The sequence below is a fragment of the Hippopotamus amphibius genome, chromosome 4 (assembly GCF_030028045.1).
Source record: "Hippopotamus amphibius kiboko isolate mHipAmp2 chromosome 4, mHipAmp2.hap2, whole genome shotgun sequence".
Taxonomy (NCBI): Eukaryota; Metazoa; Chordata; class Mammalia; order Artiodactyla; family Hippopotamidae; genus Hippopotamus; species Hippopotamus amphibius.
In genome coordinates, this window is record NC_080189.1 from 158,878,498 (window position 1) to 158,899,929 (window position 21,432).

Consider the following 21,432-nt stretch of genomic DNA (forward strand, 5'->3'; position numbering starts at 1 on the left):
TCACATAAATACCCAGAGGTCAAGAGTCTAGGGATGTTCTGTCTCACCACATCCTCCAGGCTCCCAGATTCTTCTTTCTTTGCTTCACTGTTTGAAGGCTCTATTCCCAAATTACCTCATAGTTTAGAAGGCTGCTCCAACTCCAGCCATCACATCTGACTTCCAACCAACAGGAAGGAGTACAGGAGGAAGAAGAAGGACAAACGCACATGCAAGCTATCTCTTAAGGAGATTACAGACACACCTTATTTTATAGCATTTGCGGATACTGCATTTTTTACAGATTGAAGGTTTGTGGCAACCCTGTGTTGAGCAAGTCTATCGGTGCCATTTTTTGAACAGCATTTGCTCACTTCGTGTCTATGTGTCACATTTTGGTAATCCTCACAATATTTCAAATTTTTTGTCATTATTTGTTACAGTGATCTATGATCTTTGATGTTACTATTGCAAAAAGATTATGCCTTGTACCTTAGAGGACTGGGGCAGGGAGGCTGGGGGGGACTCGAGGTGGGGGGAGTCAAGGAAGGGAGGGAATATGGGGATATGTGTATAAAAACAGATGATTGAACCTGGTGTACCCCCAAAAAAGTAAAAAAAAATAAAATAAATAAAATAAAATAAAATAAAGATTATGCCTTGCTGAAAGTTCAGATGATGGTTAACTTTTTTTTTTTTTAGCAACAAAGTACTTTAAATTGAGGCACATACATTTTTTTAGACATGATGCTATTGCACACTTAATAGATTACACTATAATGCAAGCAACTTTTATATGCCCTGGGAAATCCTCAAATCTGTGTGATTTGCTTTACTATAATATTTTGTTCTTTTTCCAGTGTTCTGGAACCAAAAAATACAATATCTGTGAGGTATGCCTGTACTGGAGGCTGCTACCCAACACTTTTATGTAATTCCATTGACAAGAATTTAGTGATATAGCTATGGTTAGCTACAGGACATCTGGGAAATGAATTGGGGGGTGCGGGGCAGCCAGGTATCCAGCTAAGAGTTAAGGGTTCTTTTAATGGGAGAAGGGAAGGATGGATATTAGGGGACTCTTGAGAGTCCCTGCCACAGATTGGCAGGAAGAAACCACAACCCCCAACACACACACACACACACACGATTAGATTCAGTTCTTATTTTAATAGGTCAGAGCTACAAAAACATGGCGCTTCCTGTGGGCAGCACTCCCTGCACAGGTAGAGCCCTACCTACCTGATGACACGCTGTTCTTCCTGCCCTTTTATATCTCCCTCCTTCTTCTGATCGGTGGGCTTCCATTCAAAGGAATGTTTGCAGACATCTTGGTTCTCAAGCCAGACTCTGCCCAGCCAGGGGCTGCCATCGTCAGGGGAGAGATCTCTGCCCCCAGCTTGGCGGCTTGCCCACTGTACTTGGCAAATAGGGGCTGCTGATGGCGGTGACTTTGACAGATGAGAAGGCTGGGCTGGCTCCCAGCTCCTTATGGTGAAAGCTGGCTAATTCCACAAGAGAATATGTTCAGGTGTCTGGTGGTGGTGTGGTCCTAAAGCCTTGGTTCTGGGAGACACGGTCTCAGGCTCCTTGCAGAGGATGGGGGTGTTTTGAGGCAGGGGTCTTCAGGGGAGCCCTGAGGACCCTTGTGGGGGGTCCGAGTGCTGATTCCTGCTCCTGAATGTCTCCTCCTCCAGGCTCCCAAGGTGAGGCGGCAGAGTGACACCTGGGGCTCCTGGGGCAACTGGAGCCCCTGCAGCCGGACCTGTGGAGGCGGCGTTAGCTTCAGGGAGCGCTTATGCTACTCCCAGAGGTAGGCAGGCGGGAATGGGCCAGCTTAAAAGAGGGCAGGTGCCAGGGAGCAGCTGGGTCCTGGGCTAGGTGTCCTGGGCCAGTGCCAGGCCCCAGGGGCAGACCCAGCACGCAATAGATTTGTTCTGGGAGCAGCAACAGTGGAGAATCTGGAATCGAGTCATTTCCACGTACTTTCACTCTGATTGCGACAACAACCTTCTTTCAGGGGCTGGAGCCACTCCTGCTTCGTCCACCCCTGAGTCTCTCGCTCCTCTGGCAGTGCCTGGCAGGCGCCGCGAATTCTTGTTGAATTAGTGAATAATCTTCAACAATTCCTAACCTGTGCAGTTTCTCTACTGTCAGCCTCTCTGTCGAGTGTAGATGTTTCTTACTCTAAGTGACTTACTGAACCCCTGCTGTGTGCCCTGCACTGTGACAGGTACTACACGGTGCAAAAGAAGGGGTGGTGACCCTCTGCCTGCCAGTGGGTTTAACTGTTCCTGAAAACTTTGCGCGAAGAGGAAGGGAGATGAGGTATTATTCTAAGTGCCTTATCCTCATTTACTCCTTCAATGGCAGAGTAACCTTACCAAGTGGGTAAATATTACATCTTATTGTAGTCTCCAAGGACAGAATTTGAGTCCTCTCTGGGGATTTGCTTGAAGAGGCAGAGTGGCCCCAAATTAGACAAACTCCTGGATGGTTAGACTTCTGGGTCTGGCTCAGGGCTGGTTACACCTACCTAAGCGGATTTATGTGTGCGTGGCCACTCCACTCCTCTTCTTGCCACCCCTCTTCTTGCCACCCCTCTGGCCCAGCGGTACCCAGCGGGTACCCCACTGAAGCTGGGGGGCCTGCGGGAGAGCCCCAGGAGGGGGCGGGTGTTGGGTTGCGGGGATTCCGGTCTTCCCAGGGCTCTCGCCCTGCAGGAGAGATGGAGGCAGCAGCTGCGTCGGCCCCACCCGGAGCCACCGCTCTTGCAGCACCGAGGTAAGGTAAAGCCCCAACCCCGGCGGGGTGGGGGGGGGGACAGCTTCCGGGACCCCCTGCTCAGCCGACATCTTAGCCCTGGGGAGCCCTCCTGTCGGTGCACAGCAGCCCCTTCCTCACCCCACCTGAAATGATAGCTTCCCCAGGGCAGCCCAAGGCCCCTGGAGGGGGGCACACGGGAGCCCTGGGGGCTTGACTCCGCCTCCCCTAAGCTACAGCAGGGGGTGAGGGGGACAGGATCCGGCCTCCCCAGGTCTCATAGGGCAGCAGACTCCAGTGGTGGACCTGCAAGCCCCTTCGCTCACCCCCTCCGCCCCGCAGAGCTGCCCCGACGGCGCCCGCGACTTCCGGGCGGAGCAGTGCGCAGAGTTTAACAGCCAGGAGTTCCAGGGGCGGCGGTACAAGTGGCTGCCCTACTATGGGGGTGAGTGCGCGGGCCCCTCTGAAGCCCGGAGCCCCTGCTGCCCCACCCTGCGTTGTCCTCCGCTGGGCCCCATCTTTTGGGGATCTCTTCGCTACACTGACTTTGCATTTCGAAATTCTCTAAATTACTATGTTATAGATGCGTCGTTAAATACATTTAAAGAAAATCTTTCCGTCCCCCCAACAGGGCACCGCAGTGGTGGTCGTTTGGAGGTTTTTTCCATCCTCTTCCCCCTCCTGTAGGTTTTCAGACTAAGCCTTGGCCAAGTCTGTGCCGTTCTGAGCCATTTTTTGCTTGGCCTGCTACAGAAGCCTTCCTCACTTGTCGGGGCGGGGCGGGGTGGGGTGTGTGTGCAGGTGGGGAAGGGTGGAGTCTGGGGCAAGAGTTCCTTTACTCAGAATCTCTGGGGCCGAGGCCGTGCTCTGGGTAACTTTTCGGAGGGTGTAGGCCATTAATTTTTAGAGCACTACAGTTCAAGAAAACAAAAAACAACAACACTACTAACATGCATGTATTTAAAACATTTTAGATGGGTCAGAAGATACCTTAGGATAATCCTTCTGAGTATTAGTTTCCCTGCTCACTGTAGATGGCTCCTGGAAACCCTATGGCCCTCTGGATTCCAAATTAGTGGACACTCATATCCTGTGTGTGGTGGGGGGTGGGGGTCTTGGCTAGAGGGGGCGGCCCCAGTGGGGTAGTTTGCATTCATTGCTCCTCTTGGATCCTAAGGTGAGGGTGTGTAGAAAATAATTTAAATGTATATGTTATAGAAAAATTAGAACACAAAGGAAAGTTTAAAAAGGGCTGTGGAGGGATGTCTTCTTTGTAGTGGGGGTGATTACAATCCTATTAGCACTTCTGGGCTGTTTAAACAATGTGTATTAATATTTAGATAAATATAAAAATTGAAACAAAAAGATGACCATAACCCCATCTCTTTCATAGGATCACTGCTAACATGTCATTCTAGCCCTTTTCACATTATGTTCTCTCTCTCTCCATTTACATATTTGTGATTATTACATAGTATCACTTTGCACTCTGTTATAAGCATCTGCCCACATTACTAACCTTCATAATCATAGTTTTTAATAGCACAGTTAGCATAATCTAGTGATAGATAATACTTAAGAAGAGCTAATTGTTAACACTTGGGCTATTATGAATAACAATGCTGAGACAGAACTCTTCAAGTGTCTAGCTTTTTCCTTATTCTGGGATTGTTCTTCCCCTCCATTCCCAGAGATTGCAGCAGTTTCACGGAGAACATCCCTTCTCCCTGGGATGGGAGAGGGATTCTGAGATACTGGGGGTGGGATGCTGTAGGACTTCCTTTCCCAGCTGTGTGTGTGTGTGTGTGTGTGTGTGTGTGTGTGTGTGTGTGTGTGTGTGTGTGTGTGTGTGTGTGTGTGTGTGTGTGTGTGCGCGTGCGCGCACACGCCCCTCAACTCTCCCCTCTTATACGCCGCAGCCCCAAACAAATGTGAACTGAACTGCATTCCCAAGGGGGAGAGCTTCTACTACAAGCACAGGGAGGCCGTCATAGACGGAACACCTTGTGAGCCTGGCAAACGGGACATCTGTGTGGATGGCAGCTGCCGGGTGAGTTGCAACCGCCCCGCCCCCACCAGCAGGCGTGGGGCTTTTTGCGGGACGTCCCCCTGCCCTGCACCAGCAGGCCAGTGGCTCTGATGACCTTGATGTCTTCTTAAGACTAGCTTTTAAGGTGCCTTGCATCACAGGTGCCCTGAGAGCTCTTACCTTTGCCCTTTGAAAACTCTAGCCCACAGTTGGAGGAGCCCTCTGGGTGGCAAGTTATGGAAACCCAACTAAAACTGACTTAAGAGAAAGAAAAAAAAAAAAAAAAAACCATTGAGGGAGGCGCTGGCTGGCCACAGGTGCCTGAATGATGCTACAGGAAACATCTCACTCTTTACCTCTTGGCCTTCCTCTCCTGTGGGTCAGCTTAGGGGCAGGCACGTTCTTCTGGTGAGGTGTGAAGATGACCCAGCAGCCCCAGGCTTCCGTTGTCCCAGCCTGGCAACTCCCTGGGACAGGGCACCCTATTCCCAGGAGTCCCAGAGACCTGGGGTGGCCTCTGGTTTGCCGTGGCCTGGGGCTCACCCCTGGACACTTTGAGCAAGGCATACAACCTGCTGATTGGCCCAAAGCCACTGCTGGGGAACTGTATGCAGACTCTGTGGGAGAGAGGTGGCTTCCAAAGGAAAATGAGATGCTGTTGCCAGAGGAGGGGACACAGGTGACAAGCAGGCAGGAGAGGTGGATTGTCAGCCACAGGCCAGAGTCAAGTTTTCCTCAGCCCCCACGGCTAGTGCATGGTTACTGCACCTCCTGGACCTGACTGGGTGGCCAGGGTTCCAGTCCTGATGTGACCGTGACTCACTCTGGTCTCTCCCGTCACCCATCTCCGCCTGGCAGGTTGTTGGCTGTGACCACAACCTGGACTCGTCGAAGCAGGAGGACAAGTGCCTGCAGTGTGGGGGTGACGGCACGACCTGCTACCCTGTCACAGGCGTCTTTGATGCCAATGACCTCAGCAGAGGTGGGGCTCGCCCCGGGGTCCGCAGACTGTTGAGGCAAGGGTCTGTAGCCTGCCCCTTCCTGGCGTGTCTCCCTCGCTGTCCGAGTCACTCTCCTGAGGCTGAGAGGCTCTGATCTGGCACTCAAGTCGTGAGAGGCCTGAGGTCACGCCTCCAGGGGGAGGCCAAACCCGTGCCCAGGAGCCTGTGAGCTCATGCCAGGATCCCTGCCCACTTACCCAGTGGCCACCTGGATGCCCCCTCGTCTCTTCCCCTGTCGTCCCCATGTGTCCCCTCCCCGCCCAGTCAGTTTGGGTGCTGGAGCCTGCCCGGCCCTCTGGTGTTTGTAAAGCTGTTTCCTCTTCAAGAACACTCTTTCCCAAGCTTGCCGTTCCCTGACTCCACCTGTGCTGCCAGGCACTTAGCATCCTCGGGGCCAGCTCCTCCCTGTGGGTGGGTGGTCCCAGAGTATCTGTCCCCCCTCAGGCTACAACCAGATCCTCATAGTTCCCGTGGGGGCCACCAGCATCCGCATCGAGGAGGCGGCTGCCAGCAGGAACTTCCTGGGTGAGGACAGTTTGGGCTGCGGGTGGGGGTGGGGCTGGGGCAGGGAGGCGGGTCCTGCCCTGGCAGCTGACGCGGGAGCTCACCCTGCACAGCGGTGAAGAGCATCCGTGGTGAATACTACCTCAACGGGCACTGGACCATCGCGGGCGCCCGGGCCCTGCCAGTGGCCAGCACCATCCTGCACTACGAGCGGGGAGCTGAAGGGGACCGGGCGCCCGAGCGGCTCCACGCCCGCGGCCCCACCTCGGAGCCCCTGGTCATCGAGGTGAGTCGGGCTGGCGGGAAAGTAGGGGCACCTGACCCCCGAGGTGCCGGTAGGAGGGCTGCAGGGCGAGCGGGGGGAGGACCCCTGGCGCCAGGCCTCAGTGGGGACCCTCCTGCACAGCTCATCAGCCAGGAGCCCAACCCCGGTGTGCGCTTCGAGTACCACCTGCCCCTGAGCGTCCCCCGGCCCGGCTTCAGCTGGGGCCACGGCTCCTGGGGCGACTGCAGCGTCGAGTGTGGCGGAGGTGAGGGCAGGGCCCAGGGGAGGGGACGCAGGTGTGTGGGGGGCCTGGCTCTGTCCTCCAGGTGCTCCAGCCGTGGGTGGGAGGTGGACAAGTAGATGAGACATCTGCATGTCGTGGGGGTCACCTTAGGGAAACCCAGGGGTCAGGGGACTCGATGAAGGGCCCCCACCTAAGCTAAGAGAACCGAGGGCTTCCCCGAGGCAGTGGAGTCTCATAGGAGGTGGTATTCCACTGGCAGCGGAGGCTGGGCCTGGAGCCAGTGACCAGGTGTCAGAGTGGGGCTCCGTCACCCACAGCTGAAACTCTCTGAGCCTCAGTTTCCTCATCCGTAAATTGAGGATGGTGACGGCAGCGTCCTGCAGGGGGTCACTTGAGGCTTAATCAAGGTGACACTTGGGATGTGTCCAGAAGGGGGCCCTGGGCCAGAGAATGCGTGTGGCGAATCTGGACTGACTGGCTGCCTGCTGTGGCCGGGCCTCTGCAGGTCAGCAGACCCGCCCGGTGTTCTGCACCGCCGACAATGAGGTCTACCCCGAGCACCTGTGCCAGCACCAGCCGCGCCCAGCTGACCGCCGTCCCTGCAGCCCTCAGCCCTGCCCACACACCAAGCTGTGAGGCCCTGCCAGCCCCCTTCGCCCATGCGGGACCCAAGCTCTTTGGTGGGAAGGGAGCAGGGTCCCTCAGCTGCTTTGGGTGTTGACCAGAGAAAGAGGTTGAGGGGCTCCTCCCAGCTGTGGCCGGAGTTGCAGGAGGCAGCTCGCAGTGGGGAAGACAGCGGGGGTCCTGAGTGTGAGACCCCGGGCTATTCGCTCCACCCCCGTGAGCCCACACTGTGCCCAGGATGTCCAGGCTGGTGGCAGGAGGGCTGGGGGGGCGAGTACCTGAGGCCTCGTTTGTCTGAGCTGGCAGGGGACTTGGCAGATGCCAACGAGTGGGCCAGGGCTCGGGCCAAGGGGCCTGAGGGCCTCGGCAATGCCTTTGTTTGTGCACAAAGGATCTCTTACCTGCACCGGCCCAGGGCGTGGCACCTTGCTGGGGCCCAGCGTGTGTGCAGGAACAGGTAATCCTCAGGCCACAGGCTCCCTGCAGAGCCGTGCAGTCCTTCCACCCCGTGGCCTTGGTGGCAGCTGGTTTCTTGGGATGGTGGTGGGCTTGGCTTTGCATGTGCGGTGGGGGTGGCCCTTTCTTCCAGGTCCTTGGGCCCCAGGGCCAGGTAGGGCCACTCCCCACGTGGGTGAGCATGGCCCCTTGGAGGGAGTGGAGTCTGGCTGGGGGTGATGGGTGACCTGGCGAGAAGGAGAGGGGGATGCAGGTGAGGACAGGCACGCCGAGAGGGAGGCAGGCAGGCCGCGTGTTTACAGGGGCCGGTGCGCAGTGGTGGGCAGGGCTGAGCAGGGTGCCCCTCACCTGCATGTCCTGATGCTCAGAGGATGGGCCTGGTGGGGCCCCCCCCCCACTCCTGTGCCCCTTCGGGCCTGCACCTTGGCCCCTGATGCAGGCCCAGCCTCACCTCACTCCTGCTCCCTGCCAGCTGGAAGACAGGGCCCTGGACGCCCTGCTCGGCCTCCTGTGGGGGTGGCTCCCAGTCCCGCACCGTCTACTGCGTCGCATCCGACGGGGCCGGTGTCCAGGAGGCTGCCGAGGACGCTGAGTGTGCCGCCCTGCCTGAGAAGCCCCCTACCACGCAGGCCTGCAACCTGCAGCGCTGCGCAGCCTGGAGTGCAGAGCCCTGGGGCGAGGTGAGGCCCGGCGCTGCCTGGGAGGAGCGGAAATCAGGAGCTGGGTCTTGGGCCCCGGGCAGCAGCAGGGCAGGGCTGGGAGGCTTGTCCTCCGCTGGGCAAACAGATCCTGGGAGTAAGGGACCTGCCGGGTGGTCTTGGAAGCTGTGGCCAAGGCTGGGACGAGGAGCACGGGCTTGGACTCCTGCTCCCGTGTTCTCCCTCCTTCTCGAGGGTCCCAGGCAGGGTGGGAAAGGCTTTCGTGGTGGGAAAGAAGAAGCTGGGCACGCTGTTTGGGGGCCACGGGGAAGCTGGGGCTGCTGGTCCCTGCTTCATACACCTACATGTGTTGCAGTTGCAAATGAAGGAACGTGGGAAACGCCGCTCAGCCTGGTGTCTGCGGCCAGGGTTCAGGCTGTGCGACCTCAGGAGGATGGCTCAGCCTCTCTGGGCCTGGGAATTGGACATGGGGCCGTCGGGTGCCGTCTGCCCTCTGTGCCGGGGGAGGACCGGCTCGTGCTGACCGCCCGGTCCTTACAGTGCTCCGTCAGCTGTGGCGCCGGGGTCCGGAAGCGACGCGTCACCTGCCGGGGTGACGAGGGCTCTCTGCTCCGTGCCGCGGCGTGTTCCTCGGAGGACCGTCCCCTGCTCGCCGAGCCCTGTGTGCGTGGCGAATGTCCTCCCCTTAATGAGCAGGCCTGGCACGTAGGCGCCTGGGGTCTGGTGAGTACTGACCGCCCTCACCCCCGTACCCACTGCCCGGTCCCGGTCCCTTGGGTCTCTCCCAGGGGGCTGCACGTGTGCCCGTCCTCGGGTCTCACATGCGGTACCAGGCACCTTCCTCCATCCGCCTTCCCCCTGCCTTAGGGGTACCCCCCGCCCAGTCTCAGGGTCTCTCTCCCTATGCGGGCGTGTTCTGTCCTCCCACCCCCGCCCCGGGGGACCCCAGTGCTCCAAGAGCTGCAGCTCGGGCGCTCGGAGGCGCCAGGTGGTCTGCGCCGCTGGGCCGCCCAGCCGCTGCGGGAGCCTGCAGCCACCCAAGCCTGCGGAGGTGGAGCCCTGTAACACGCAGCCCTGCCACCTGCCTCCAGGTAAGGGCAGGAGGGGCGGGTGGAGCCTGGCCCAGCCTCTTTCCCTGCTATCCATCTGGCCAACACTTCCCGCCGCTGGGCCTTTGCCTGTGCTGTCGGCCCCCTGGAATGCTCCCCTCTCACGTCTCTGTGGGAAGCCTTTGCCACCCGCAAAGTCCAGCTCTAGGCAACCTCACCAGGCAGCCCCGTCTCCCCCCTCAGAGGTGGCACCCCTTCCCGCAACCCCACAGCTCACGGTAACTGCTGTCACTCTCAGGTTGGTGTCCTGGTGCTGCAGGGGCTGTACGTGGCTTGGTAGGCCTGTGAGCGATAAGCTTCTTGAGGGCCAGCTCCCCTTCCTTCGCTCTGTTTATAACCCCGCGGAACTTAGCTCGCACGCGGTGGGTACTCAGTAGATGCTTGCTGAGTGACCGGGTGAGTACAGAGGAGAAGGCGGTCCGGGAAAGATGGTCCTCGGACACTGCCCCTGCCTCTGTCTTCCCACCTCCCCTCACCCCCTCCCACTGGGCAAGAAGGTGTCCCGGTCACGAGGAGCTTCAGGATGCAGGGCACAGAGGCCAGCAACGTACTCGGTGTGCGGAAGTATTACTGAGGGAAGGTGTGGGTTGGGGCTGATCTGGGTGTGTGTGTGGGGGGGCGGTTGGCCTTCTGATACCGCAGGGAGGTGTGTTTGGCTCTGCTGTGCCTGTGATGGGGCAGTGGTAGGATTCCAGTGGAGGCACGTGGCAAGGTGGCTAAGAACCGGTGGTTTGGCGTCAACAGCTAACCTGGGTTCAAATCTCCACTCCATTGCTGACCAGCTGTGTGGCCCTGAGCAAGTGCCTCTCCTCTCTGATCCTCGGTTTGCCCATCTGTACAGTGGGGTTGATAAGACTGACTTTCTAGACTTGTGGTGATCTCTTGGCACAGAGCCTGAACACAGTACTCCATCAGCAAAGGGTGGGTAGCAGTGGTGGTGAGGCCCTGTGGGAACCTGGGCAGGGCTCCTGGGGCGCCTGGGCCTGGCCCTTGGGGTGCACAGCCAGGAGGATCTTCGGGCTCTTACAAGTCCAGCTCCCTGGAGCCACTCGGTGTCCCAGGGCCCTGGACGCCTTCGTGGAAGAGGCGGCCCTGAGCCTGCCCCAGAGAGGCATCTGCATAGGTAGAAAGGGAGGAAACAGAAAGAGAACTTCAGGTCAGGCTGAGTTGTAAAAAAATAAGTAAATAAATAACCTTCATTGCTATTTTCATAATTATAAAAATAATGTGTGTTCATTGTGGAAAATTTGGAGAAATTAGAAAAGCTATCTATAGAGAGAAACTTCAATTGCCCTTGATCCCATCGTTATTGGGATAGATCTTTAGTGTATTTCCTTGCAACACATGTGTGATTTTTGTATCTGCTTTTTCTTTTTTTCTTTAATTAAAAAAAATTGTTTGCTGTGTTGAGTCTCTGTTGCTGTGTGTGGGCTTTCTCTAGTTGTCGTGAGCGGGGGCTACTCTTCGTTGTGGTGCGTAGGCTTCTCATTGCAGTGACTTCTCTTGTTGCGGAGCACAGGCTCTAGGCATGCAGGCTTCAGTAGCTGTGGCACATAGGCTCAATAGCTGTGGCTCGAGGGCTCTAGAGCACAGGCTCAGTAGTTGTGGCGCACAGGCTTAGTTGCTCTGCAGGATATGGGATCTTCCTGGACCAGGGCTTGAACCCGTGTCACCTGCATTGGCAGGTGGATTCTCAACCACTGCGCCACCTGGGAAGCCCCTGTATCTGCCCCGTGTATATTTCCCCCTAATGACATTTGGTGTGTGAACATTCACGTCTTGGGATTTCTAGGGGCTCCACAGACGTCTATGGTGGGTGAGAATTTAGAATTTAGGTGGTTCCTGCTGTTTTGGGTACCGCAACTAGTGCTGCACTGCTTACTGGTGAATGCCCGGGAGGAGGGGCTGAGGGTCCAGAGAGGCGGCCCCCTGGGGGGTACGCTTCTTTTTTTGTTGTTGTTGTTGTTTCATTTTTTTATTTTTTTTAAAGAACTTTTATTGAGATACAGTTAACAGACAATAAACAGCATATATTTAGAGTGTACAGTCTGGTATCCCAATCTCCCAATTCATCCCCCCCCAACCCTCCCTGCTTTCCCCACTTGGTGTCCATGTGTTTGTTCTCTACACACGTGTCTCTATTTCTGCCTTGCATTTCCTCTTTCATAGTTGTTAGCATTTGCCGTATGTATTGAGGTGTTCCTATATTGGGTGCATATATATTTGTAATTGTTATCTCTTCTTGGATGGATCCCTTGATCTTTATGTAATGTCCTTTCTTGTCTCTTGTAACATTTTTTATTTTAAAGTCTATTTTATCTGATATGAGTATTGCTACTCCAGCTTTCTTTTGATTTCCATTTGCGTGGAATATCTTTTTCCATCCCCTCACTTTCAGTCTGTATGTGTGCCTAGGTCTGATGTGGGTCTCTTGTAGACAGCATATATATGGGTCTTGTTTTTGTATCCATTCAGCCAGTCTGTGTCTTTTGGTTGGTGCATTTAGTCCATTTACATTCCAGGTCATTATCGATATGTATGTTCCTATTACCATTTTCTTAATTGTTTTGTTTTTGTTTCTGTAGGTCCTTTTCTTCTCTTATGTTTCCCGCTTAGAGAAGTTCCTTTAGCATTTGTTGTAGGGCTGGTTTGGTGGTGCTGAATTCTCTTAGCTGTTGCTTGTCTGTAAAGCTTTTGATTTCTCCCTTGAATCTGAATGAGATCCTTGCTGGGTAGAGTATTCTTGGTTGTAGGTTCTTCCCTTTCATCACTTGAAATATATGATGCCACTCCCTTCTGGCTTGAAGAGTTCCTGCTGAGAAATCAGCTGTTACCCTTATGGGAGTTCCCTTGTATGTTATTTGTTGTTTTTCCCTTGTTGCTTTTAATAATGTTTCTCTGTCTTTAATTTTTGTCAACTTGAGTAATATATGTCTTGGTGTGTTTCTCCTTGGATTTCTCCTGCCTGGGACTCTCTGCGCTTCCTGGACTTGGGTAGCTATTTCTTTTCCCATGTTAGGGAAGTTTTCAACTAGAATCTCCTCCAATATTTTCTTGGGTCCTTTCTCTCTCTCTTCTCCTTCTGGGACGCCTATAATGCGAATGTTGGTGCGTTTAACATTGTCCCAGAGGTCTCTTAGGCTGTCTTCAGTTCTTTTCATTCCTTTTTCTTTATTCTTTTCCCCATCAGTGATTACCACCATTCTGTCTTCCAGGTCACTTATTCACCCTTCTGCCTCAGTTAATCTGCTATTGGTTCCTTCTAGTGTATTTTTCATTTCCGTTATTGCATTGCATATCTCTGCTTGTTTGCTCTTTACTTTTTCTAGGTCTTTGGTAAATGTTTCGATCTTTGCATCCAGTCTTTTTTCAAAGTCCTGGATCATCTTCACCATCATTATTCTGAATTCTTTTTCTGTAAGGGTGCCTATCTCCTCTTCACTTAGTTGTTTTTCTGGGGTTTTATCCTGTTCCTTCATCTGGTACAAAGTCCTCTGCTTTTTCATTTTCTCTTTCTTTCTGTGGCTGTGGTTTTCAGTTCCACAAGACGAAATACTGCTGATACTGCTTGATACTGCTGTCTGCCCTCTTGTGGAGGGAGCTATCTAGGAGGCTTGTGGGTGCTTCCTGATGGGAGGGACTGATCCTGGGGGGTAGGCTTCTGAGTGGACACACCAGACAACTCTGCTTCCTCCTCTTTCTAGACTCTAAAGCAGAGCTTGCCAATAGAAATAGATGGCAAGCCCCACATCATTTAAAATTTTCTAAGAACCTCATTTTAAAAAGAAACAAGTGAACTTATATTTAATAATATGTTTTATTTAACCCAATAAAATATTTTAGCGTGGAATTGATATAAAAATTGTAGGATATTTTACATTCTTTTTTTTCACAATATTATTTTAGAAAATGAAACTTTCAAAGTCCAATGTATAGTTTACACTTATGGAACATCTCAGTTCAGATGCTAAAATTTCACCAGCATAGTCGATCTCAATTTAGATGCCATGAAAGGTACAGTTGAAAAAGCAGATTTACATCCCCAAGTTGTTCCAGACATGCTGAAGCGTTGTCCAATAAATGAATCAAGTGTTGCTGTTTAAATTTAATTCTAATTTAGTGAAGTTTAAAATTCAGTTTTTCAGTCACTCTGGCCACATTTCAAGTGCTCAGTAACTGTGAGACCAGCAGGGGCCCAGGACCGGCCCTCGGCCCAGGATGTGGGGGTGGGGACACGTCTGTTCAGGGCAGGTGCTCTTAGTGCTGGGGCGATGCTGAGATCCTCGGGCCTCTGGCTACTGAATAAATTTGTCTAATAGGCCCAGGGGAGCCTTTGAAAGTTTTGGAGCTAGAAGTGACACCATGAAAGATGTTTGGGACAGAGTTGGCACCTGCCTGAGTGTCAGGCTGAAGTGGAGAGAGCTGGGAAGTGGGAGTGGTAGGAACGGAGGGGCTGGCAGAATCTGATCCCCCGTGGTTGTGGAAAGGGGCCTCAGACTTCAAGTTAAGCCTGAAAAGATGGCAGAGAAGAGTCACAGGAAGGGAAGCCAGAGGCAGAGCGGGCTTGGCAGAAAGGTGCCTCTCAGGCAGTGGAGGGACAGCAGGAATTCCCAGGCTGGCTGGCGACTGCTGATGCAGGGCCAAATGTGGGGAGGAGACCAGGCAGGGGAGAGAATTTGAATCAGCCTGTCTGAGGTTTTAGCCCAGGTGGGATAGGCAATAAAATAAAACAAAGATTTTTACCACATGTCTACTGGAGTCTTCTGACCCTAAATTATTATTTTTTTAATCTTCCCTGGAGACTGGCAAGATGTAGTCCATATGGGAATGGAATTTTCACGTATTTTATATTTTATAACTTTGTTCCACTATGTACTGTGTTTATTTTTTAAAAATGAATGCTAATTAATTAATTTGTTGGCTGCATTGGGTCTTCGTTGCTGCGTGTGGGCTCTCTCTAGTTGTGGAGAGTGGGGGCTACTCTTCATTGCGGTGCGCGGGCTTCTCATTACGGTGGCTTCTCTTGTTGTGGAGCATGGGCTCTAGGCTCAAGGGCTTCAGTAGTTGCAGCACATGAGCTTAATAGTTGTGGCTCCCAGCTCTAGAGCGCAGGCTCAGTAGTTGTAGTGCACAGGCTTAGTTGCTCCGAGGCATGGGGGATCTTCCCGGCCCAGGGCTCGAACCTATGTCCCCTGCATTGGCAGGTGGATTCTTAACCTCTGCGCCACCAGGGAAGTCCAAGTAATAAAATGTGTTTTTTTTTTTTTTTTTTTTTTTATTATTTTATTTTTTTTTTTTGGGGGGTACACCAGGTTCAATCAACTGTTTTTATACACATATCCCCATATTCCCTCCCTTCCTTGACGCCCCCCCCTCGATTCCCCCCCACCCTCCCTGCCCCAGTCCTCTAAGGCATCTTCCATCTTCGAGTTGGACTCCCTTTGTTATACAACAACTTCCCACTGACTATTTTACAGTTGGTAGTATATATATGTCTGTACTACTCTCCCGCTTCTTCTCAGTTTCCCCTTCACCCCCCGCCCCCTCCCATACCTCGAGTTCTCCAGTCCATTCCCTGTATCTGCTTCCCTGTTCTTGTCACTGAGTTCATCAGTACCATTTTTAGATTCCGTATATGTGAGTTAGCATACAATATTTGTCTTTCTCTTTCTGACTTACTTCACTCTGTATGACAGATTGTAGTTCTATCCACCTCATTACATATAGCTCCATCTCATCCCTTTTTATAGCTGAGTAATATTCCATTGTATATATATGCCACATCTTCTGTATCCATTCATTTGTTGATGGGCATTTAGGTTGCTTCCATGTCCTGGCTATTGTAAATAGTGCTGCAATAAACATTATGGTACAAGTTTCTTTTGGGATTATGGTTTTCTTTGGGTATATGCCCAGGAGTGGGATGACTGGATCATATGGTAGTTCTATTTGTAGTTTTTTAAGGAACCTCCAAATTGTTTTCCATAGTGGCTGTACCAACTTACAGTCCCACCAACAGTGCAGGAGAGTTCCCTTTTCTCCACACCCTCTCCAACATTTGTTGTTTCCAGACTTTGTGATGATGGCCATTCTGATTGGTGTGAGGTGATACCTCATTGTGGCTTTGACTTGCATTTCTCTGATGATGAGTGATGTTGAGCATCTTTTCATGTGTTTGTTGGCCATCTGTATGTCTTCTTTGGAGAAATGTCTATTTAGGTCTTCTGCCCATTTGTGGATTGGGTTATTTGTTTTTTTGGTATGAAGCTGCATGAGCTGCTTGTATATTTTGGAGGTTAATCCTTTGTCTGTTGTTTCATAGGCAATTATGTTTTCCCATTCTGAGGGTTGCCTTTTAGTCTTGTTTATGGTTTCTTTTGCTGTGCAAAAGCTTTTAAGTTTCATGAGGTCCCATTCGTTTATTCTTGATTTTATTTCCATGATTCTAGGAGGTGGGTCAAAAAGGATGTTGCTTTGATGTATGTCAAAGAGTGTTCTGCCTATGTTTTCCTCTAGGAGTTTGATAGTGTCTGGCCTTATATGTAGGTCTTTAATCCATTTGGAGTTTATTTTTGTGTATGGTGTTAGGAAGTGTTCTAATTTCATTCTTTTACATGTTGCTGTCCAATTTTCCCAGCACCACTTATTGAAGAGGCTGTCTTTTTTCCATTGTATACTCGTGCCTCCTTTGTCAAAGATAAGGTGCCCATATGTGTTTGGGCTTACTTCTGAGTTCTCTATTCTGTTCCATTGATCTTCCTTTCTATTTTTGTGCCAGTACCATACTGTCTTGATCACTATGGCCTTGTAGTATAGTTTGAAGTCAGGAAGCCTGATTCCACCAACTCCATTTTTCCTTCTCAAGATTGCTTTGGCTATTCGGGGTCTTTTGCGTTTCCATACAAATCGTAAGATTTCTTGCTCTAGTTCTGTGAAAAATGCCATTGGTAATCTGATCGGGATTGCATTAAATCTGTAAATTGCTTTGGGTAGTACAGTCATTTTCACGATGTTGATTCTTCCAATCCAGGAACATGGTATATCCCTCCATCTGTTTATGTCATCTTTGATTTCTTTCATCAATGTCTTAAAGTTTTCTGCATACAGATCTTTTGCCTCCTTAGGCAGGTTTATTCCTAGGTATTTTATTCTTTTGGTTGCAATGGTGAATGGGAGAGTTTCCTTAATTTCTCTTTCTGCTCTTCCGTTGTTAGTGTATAGGAATGCAAGAGATTTCTGTGCATTAATTTTGTATCCTGCTACTTTACTAAACTCATCAATGAGTGCTAGCAGTTTTCTGGTAGAGTCTTTAGGGTTTTCTATATATAGTATCATGTCATCTGCAAAGAGTGATAATTTTACTTCTTCTTTTCCAATTTGGATTCCTTTAATTTCTTTTTCTTCTCTGATTGCTGTGGCTAACACTTCCAAAACTATGTTGAATAACAGTGGTGAGAGTGGACACCCTTGTCTTGTTCCTGTTCTTAGAGGGAATTCTTCCAGTTTTTCTCCATTGAGAACAATGTTGGCTTTTGGTTTGTCATATATGGCTTTTATGATGTTGAGGTAATTTCCTTCTATGCCCATTTTCTGGAGAGCTTTTATTATAAATGGATGTTGCACTTTGTCAAAAGCTTTTTCTGCATCTATTGAAATGATCATATGGTTTTTATCCTTCAATTTGTTGATATGATGTATCACGTTGATTGATTTGCGTATATTGAAGAATCCTTGCATCCCAGGGATAAACCCCACTTGATCGTGGTGTATGATTTTTTTAATGTGCTGTTGCAGTCTGTTAGCTAGTATTTTGTTGAGGATTTTTGCATCTATATTCATCAGTGATATTGGTCTGTAGTTTTCTTTTTTTGTGACATCTTTGCCTGGTTTTGGTATCAGGGTGATGGTAGCCTCATAGAATGAGTTTGGGAGTGCTCCGCCTTCTGCAATATTTTGGAAGAGTTTGAGAAGGATAGGTGTTAACTCTTCTCGAAATGTTTGATAGAATTCGCCTGTGAATCCATCTGGTCCTGGGCTTTTGTGTGTTGGGAGATTTTTAATCACTGCCTCAATTTCTGTACTTGTGATTGGTCTGTTCATGGTTTCTATTTCTTCCTGGTTCAGTCTTGGAAGATTGTATTTTTCTAAGAATGTATCCATTTCTTCCAGGGTATCCAATTGATTGGCATATAGTTGCTTGTAGTAGTCTCTCATGATGTTTTGTATTTCTGAGGTGTCCGTTGTGACTTCTCCTTTTTCATTTCTAATTCTGTTGATTTGCATCTTCTCCCTTTTTTTCTTGATGAGTCTGGCTAATGGTTTATCAATTTTGTTAATCTTCTCAAAGAACCAGCTTTTAGTTTTATTTATTTTTCTTATGGTTTCTTTCCTTTCTTTTTCATTTATTTCTGCTCTGATCTTTACGATTTCTTTCCTTCTGCTCACTTTGGGGTTTCTTTGTTCTTCTTTCTCTAGTTGTTTGAGGTGTAAGGTTAGGTTGTCTATTCGATCATTTTCTTGTTTCTTAAGGTAGGACTGTATTGCTATAAACTTCCCTCTTAGAACTGCTTTTGCTGCGTCCCATAGGTTTTGGGTTGTTGTGTTTTCGTTGTCATTTGTTTCTAGATACTTTTTGATTTCCTCTTTGATTTCTGTAGTGATTCCTTGGTTGTTTAATAGTGAATTGTTTAGCCTCCATGTGTTTGTATTTTTTGCAGTTTTTTTCCTGTAATTGATATCTAGTCTCATGGCGTTGTGGTCTGAGAAGATGCTTGATATGATTTCAATTTTCTTGAATTTGCTGAGGTTTGATTTGTGACCCAAGATGTGATCTATCCTGGAAAATGTTCCGTGTGCACTTGAGAAGAAAGTGTAGTCTGTCGTTTTTGGATGGAATGTCCTATAAATATCAATGAAGTCGAGATGGTCTAATGTGTCATTTAAAGCTTGTGTGTCTTTATTTATTTTCTGTTTGGATGATCTGTCCATTGATGTAAGTGGGGTGTTCAAGTCTCCCACTATAATTGTGTTACTGTCGATGTCCCCTTTTATAGCTGTTAGCATTTGCCTTATGTATTGAGGTGCTCCTATATTGGGGGCATAGATATTTACCATTGTGATATGTTCTTCTTGGATGGATCCCTTGATCATTATGTAGTGCCCTTCCTTGTCTCTTTTAATAGTCTTTACTTTCAAGTCTAATTTGTCTGATATGAGTATTGCTACTCCAGCTTTCTTTTGACTTCCATTTGCATGGAATATCTTTTTCCATCCCTTCACTTTCAGTCTATATGTATCCCTTGGTCTGAAGTGGGTTTCTTGTAGGCAGCATATAGAAGGGTCTTGTTTTTGTATCCATTCAGCCAGTCTGTGTCTTTTGGTTGGAGCATTTAATCCATTTACATTTAAAGTGATTATTGACATGTGTGTTCCAATGACCATTTTCTTAATTGTTTTGGGTTTGTATTTGTAGGTGTTTTCCTTTTCTTGTGTTTCCTACTTAGAGAAGTTCCTTTAGCACTTGTTGTAAGGCTGGTTTGGTGGTGCTGAATTCTCTTAACTTTTGCTTGTCTGGAAAGCTTTTGATTTCTCCCTCAAATCTGAATGAGATTCTTGCTGGGTAAAGTATTCTTGGCTGTAGGTTTCTCTCTTTCAGGACTTTCAGTATATCCTGCCATTCCCTTCTGGCCTGCAGAGTTTCTGTGGAAAGGTCAGCTGTTATCCTGATGGGTTTTCCCTTATATGTTGTTTGTTGCTTTTCTCTTGCTGCTTTTAATATTTTTTCTTTGTGTTTAATTGTCGTTAGTTTGATTAATATGTGTCTTGGTGTATTTCTCCTTGGGTTTATTCTGTATGGGACTCTCTGTGCTTCTTGGACTTGGTTCATTATTTCCTTTCCCATGTTGGGGAAGTTTTCCACTAGAACCTCTTCAAATATTTTCACAGACCCTTTCTTGTTTTCTTCTTCTTCTGGGATGCCTATAATTCGAATGTTGGTACGTTTAAGGTTATCACTGAGGTCTCTGAGGCTGTCTTCTAGTCTTTTTATTTTTTTATCTTTTTCCTGCTCTGTGGCGTTTATTTCTTCCATTCTATCTTCCAACTCACTTATTCGTTCTTCTGCCTCAGTCATTCTGCTGGTTAGAGCATCTAGAGTATTTTTAATTTCAGTTATTTTGTTATCCATTGCTGTTTGTTTTTCTGAGTTCTTATGAACTGTTTCTTGTACTTTCTCTAATTTGTTATTGAGATTTTGTATCATTTTTACTATCATTACTCTAAATTCTTTTTCAGGCATTTTTCCTATTTCCTCCTCATTTATTTGGTCTTGTGGGTTTTTTTCCTGCTCCTTTGCCTGCATGGTGTTTCTTTGTTTCCTCATGGTTGTCCAAGCTTTTGGGGTTGCTTGTCCTGGTGATAGAGGTGTTTATAGAAGACTGTCCAAGCCTCAGACTAATGTCCAAGTATTGGATTAGATGAATATTCAGTCTAGGAAACACATACATGTATAAGACACACAATTATTGAATCCGTTAGGACATAAGGCTCTAGAAAGACCTGACAGAACCCCAGTGTGCTATCAGATATTCAGAGAGAAACCCAGCAGAAATTGACAACTGAAACAGAACAAATCAGAGACAAAAGCAAAAGCAAACAAACAACAAATAACACCCTACACATACAAACATCAATCCAGGGAGATTTTGTAAGCTAGGTTCAAATATAGAAATGAGCTGGAGTACCACCAGAGAGAATGGAGATTCTCAGAATGTAATTAGACAACTGTACTAAGAACTAAGATAAAGACAAAAGCCTAATATTAATACCAAGGCAGTGCATCATCTGGAGAATAGAGCAAGGAGTCTGAGCAGACCGATAGTGTTGCTTATAAGTATGTTAAGATAAAATACACTTAAAATGGCTGGAAGAAAGGGGGACAGAAGAGCGTAATGTAGTTGGAAATATGCAAAGAAAAAGAAAGGAATAGAAGTGTATAAAAGAAAGGGATGAAAGGAAAGTATGAAAGATATTTTGTCCGTACTACCAAAAACTTAGCTAGATATAGAAGTATTTTAAAAGGCAAAAAAAAAAAAAAAAAAAAAAGAGTAAAAAATATCCTTATAAAATTATGTTGTAAAACTTGTAGATCCCTTAGGGCTAAGATCGTATTTAATAAATCAAAAAAAAAAAAAAAAAAGAGAAAGGAAAAAAAAAAAAAATCCAGAACTGATCCCCGAATGGACCAGTTCAATAGGTATTGATACTACTATTTCTGTTTCCTTAGCGTCTCAGTTGTAAGTGTCCTTTTCCTTGTCTTGGGTTTTTTTTTTTTTGCGTTATTCTGTGACCAGCAGAGGTTCCTTTATTGTTCGTCTGTAAGCCTCGGTGTGTGGGGAGGGAGAGGGTGCAATAGTGGCTCCTTCTCCTGGGAGGGAGTGAGCAGTGGCGCACTGTTGCTTCAGTCAGGCTTGGAGGTGCCTGTTGCAGAGGGCGCTGGTGGCTCAGGCGTACACAGAAAGTCTTAGAGTTGGGCCTCTCTCGGGGTTTTTTCTTTTTGATGCTGGTTTTTTTTTTTTTTCTCTCGGCAGCCTCCCTGCTGCTGGCGTTGCAAGGAGTTTTAATCTAGCCCCGCCCGAGCGCCTGAGGGTGCTTGTTATCCCTGAGCGCCTTATGTGGCCCCGCAGGGCGTCTCTCTGCTGCCTGTTGCAGAGGCGTGGAAAGAGAGAGAGAGGCTATGCGCACGGCTCCTCCCCCCCGCCCGGGAGCCTGCAGCCTGCAGCCGCCATCATGGCCGGGCAG

The 21,432-nt window shown here is 49.2% G+C and overlaps 1 protein-coding gene across 7 annotated transcripts in view; it reads left to right on the forward strand.

Annotated features, from left to right (window-relative positions):
- PAPLN (papilin, proteoglycan like sulfated glycoprotein) overlaps positions 1-21,432 on the forward strand; it is a 44,505-nt gene that overhangs the window by 5,454 nt on the left and 17,619 nt on the right. For 6 of the 7 annotated variants that reach the window (XR_009053100.1, XR_009053101.1, XM_057730730.1 and 3 more), the window contains exons 3-15: positions 1,677-1,792; positions 2,703-2,763; positions 3,085-3,187; positions 4,662-4,792; positions 5,630-5,753; positions 6,217-6,297; positions 6,390-6,562; positions 6,683-6,806; positions 7,291-7,417; positions 7,801-7,866; positions 8,338-8,545; positions 9,065-9,247; positions 9,474-9,615. Coding sequence is in view for 5 of the 7 variants with exons in the window: in XM_057730730.1 (XP_057586713.1) it covers positions 1,677-1,792; positions 2,703-2,763; positions 3,085-3,187; positions 4,662-4,792; positions 5,630-5,753; positions 6,217-6,297; positions 6,390-6,562; positions 6,683-6,806; positions 7,291-7,417; positions 7,801-7,866; positions 8,338-8,545; positions 9,065-9,247; positions 9,474-9,615 (1,639 nt within the window). In the remaining 2 variants the exon portion in view is untranslated. The remainder of the gene's footprint in view (positions 1-1,676; positions 1,793-2,702; positions 2,764-3,084; positions 3,188-4,661; positions 4,793-5,629; positions 5,754-6,216; positions 6,298-6,389; positions 6,563-6,682; positions 6,807-7,290; positions 7,418-7,800; positions 7,867-8,337; positions 8,546-9,064; positions 9,248-9,473; positions 9,616-21,432) is intronic. The other variant, XM_057730726.1, reaches the window with a different exon arrangement.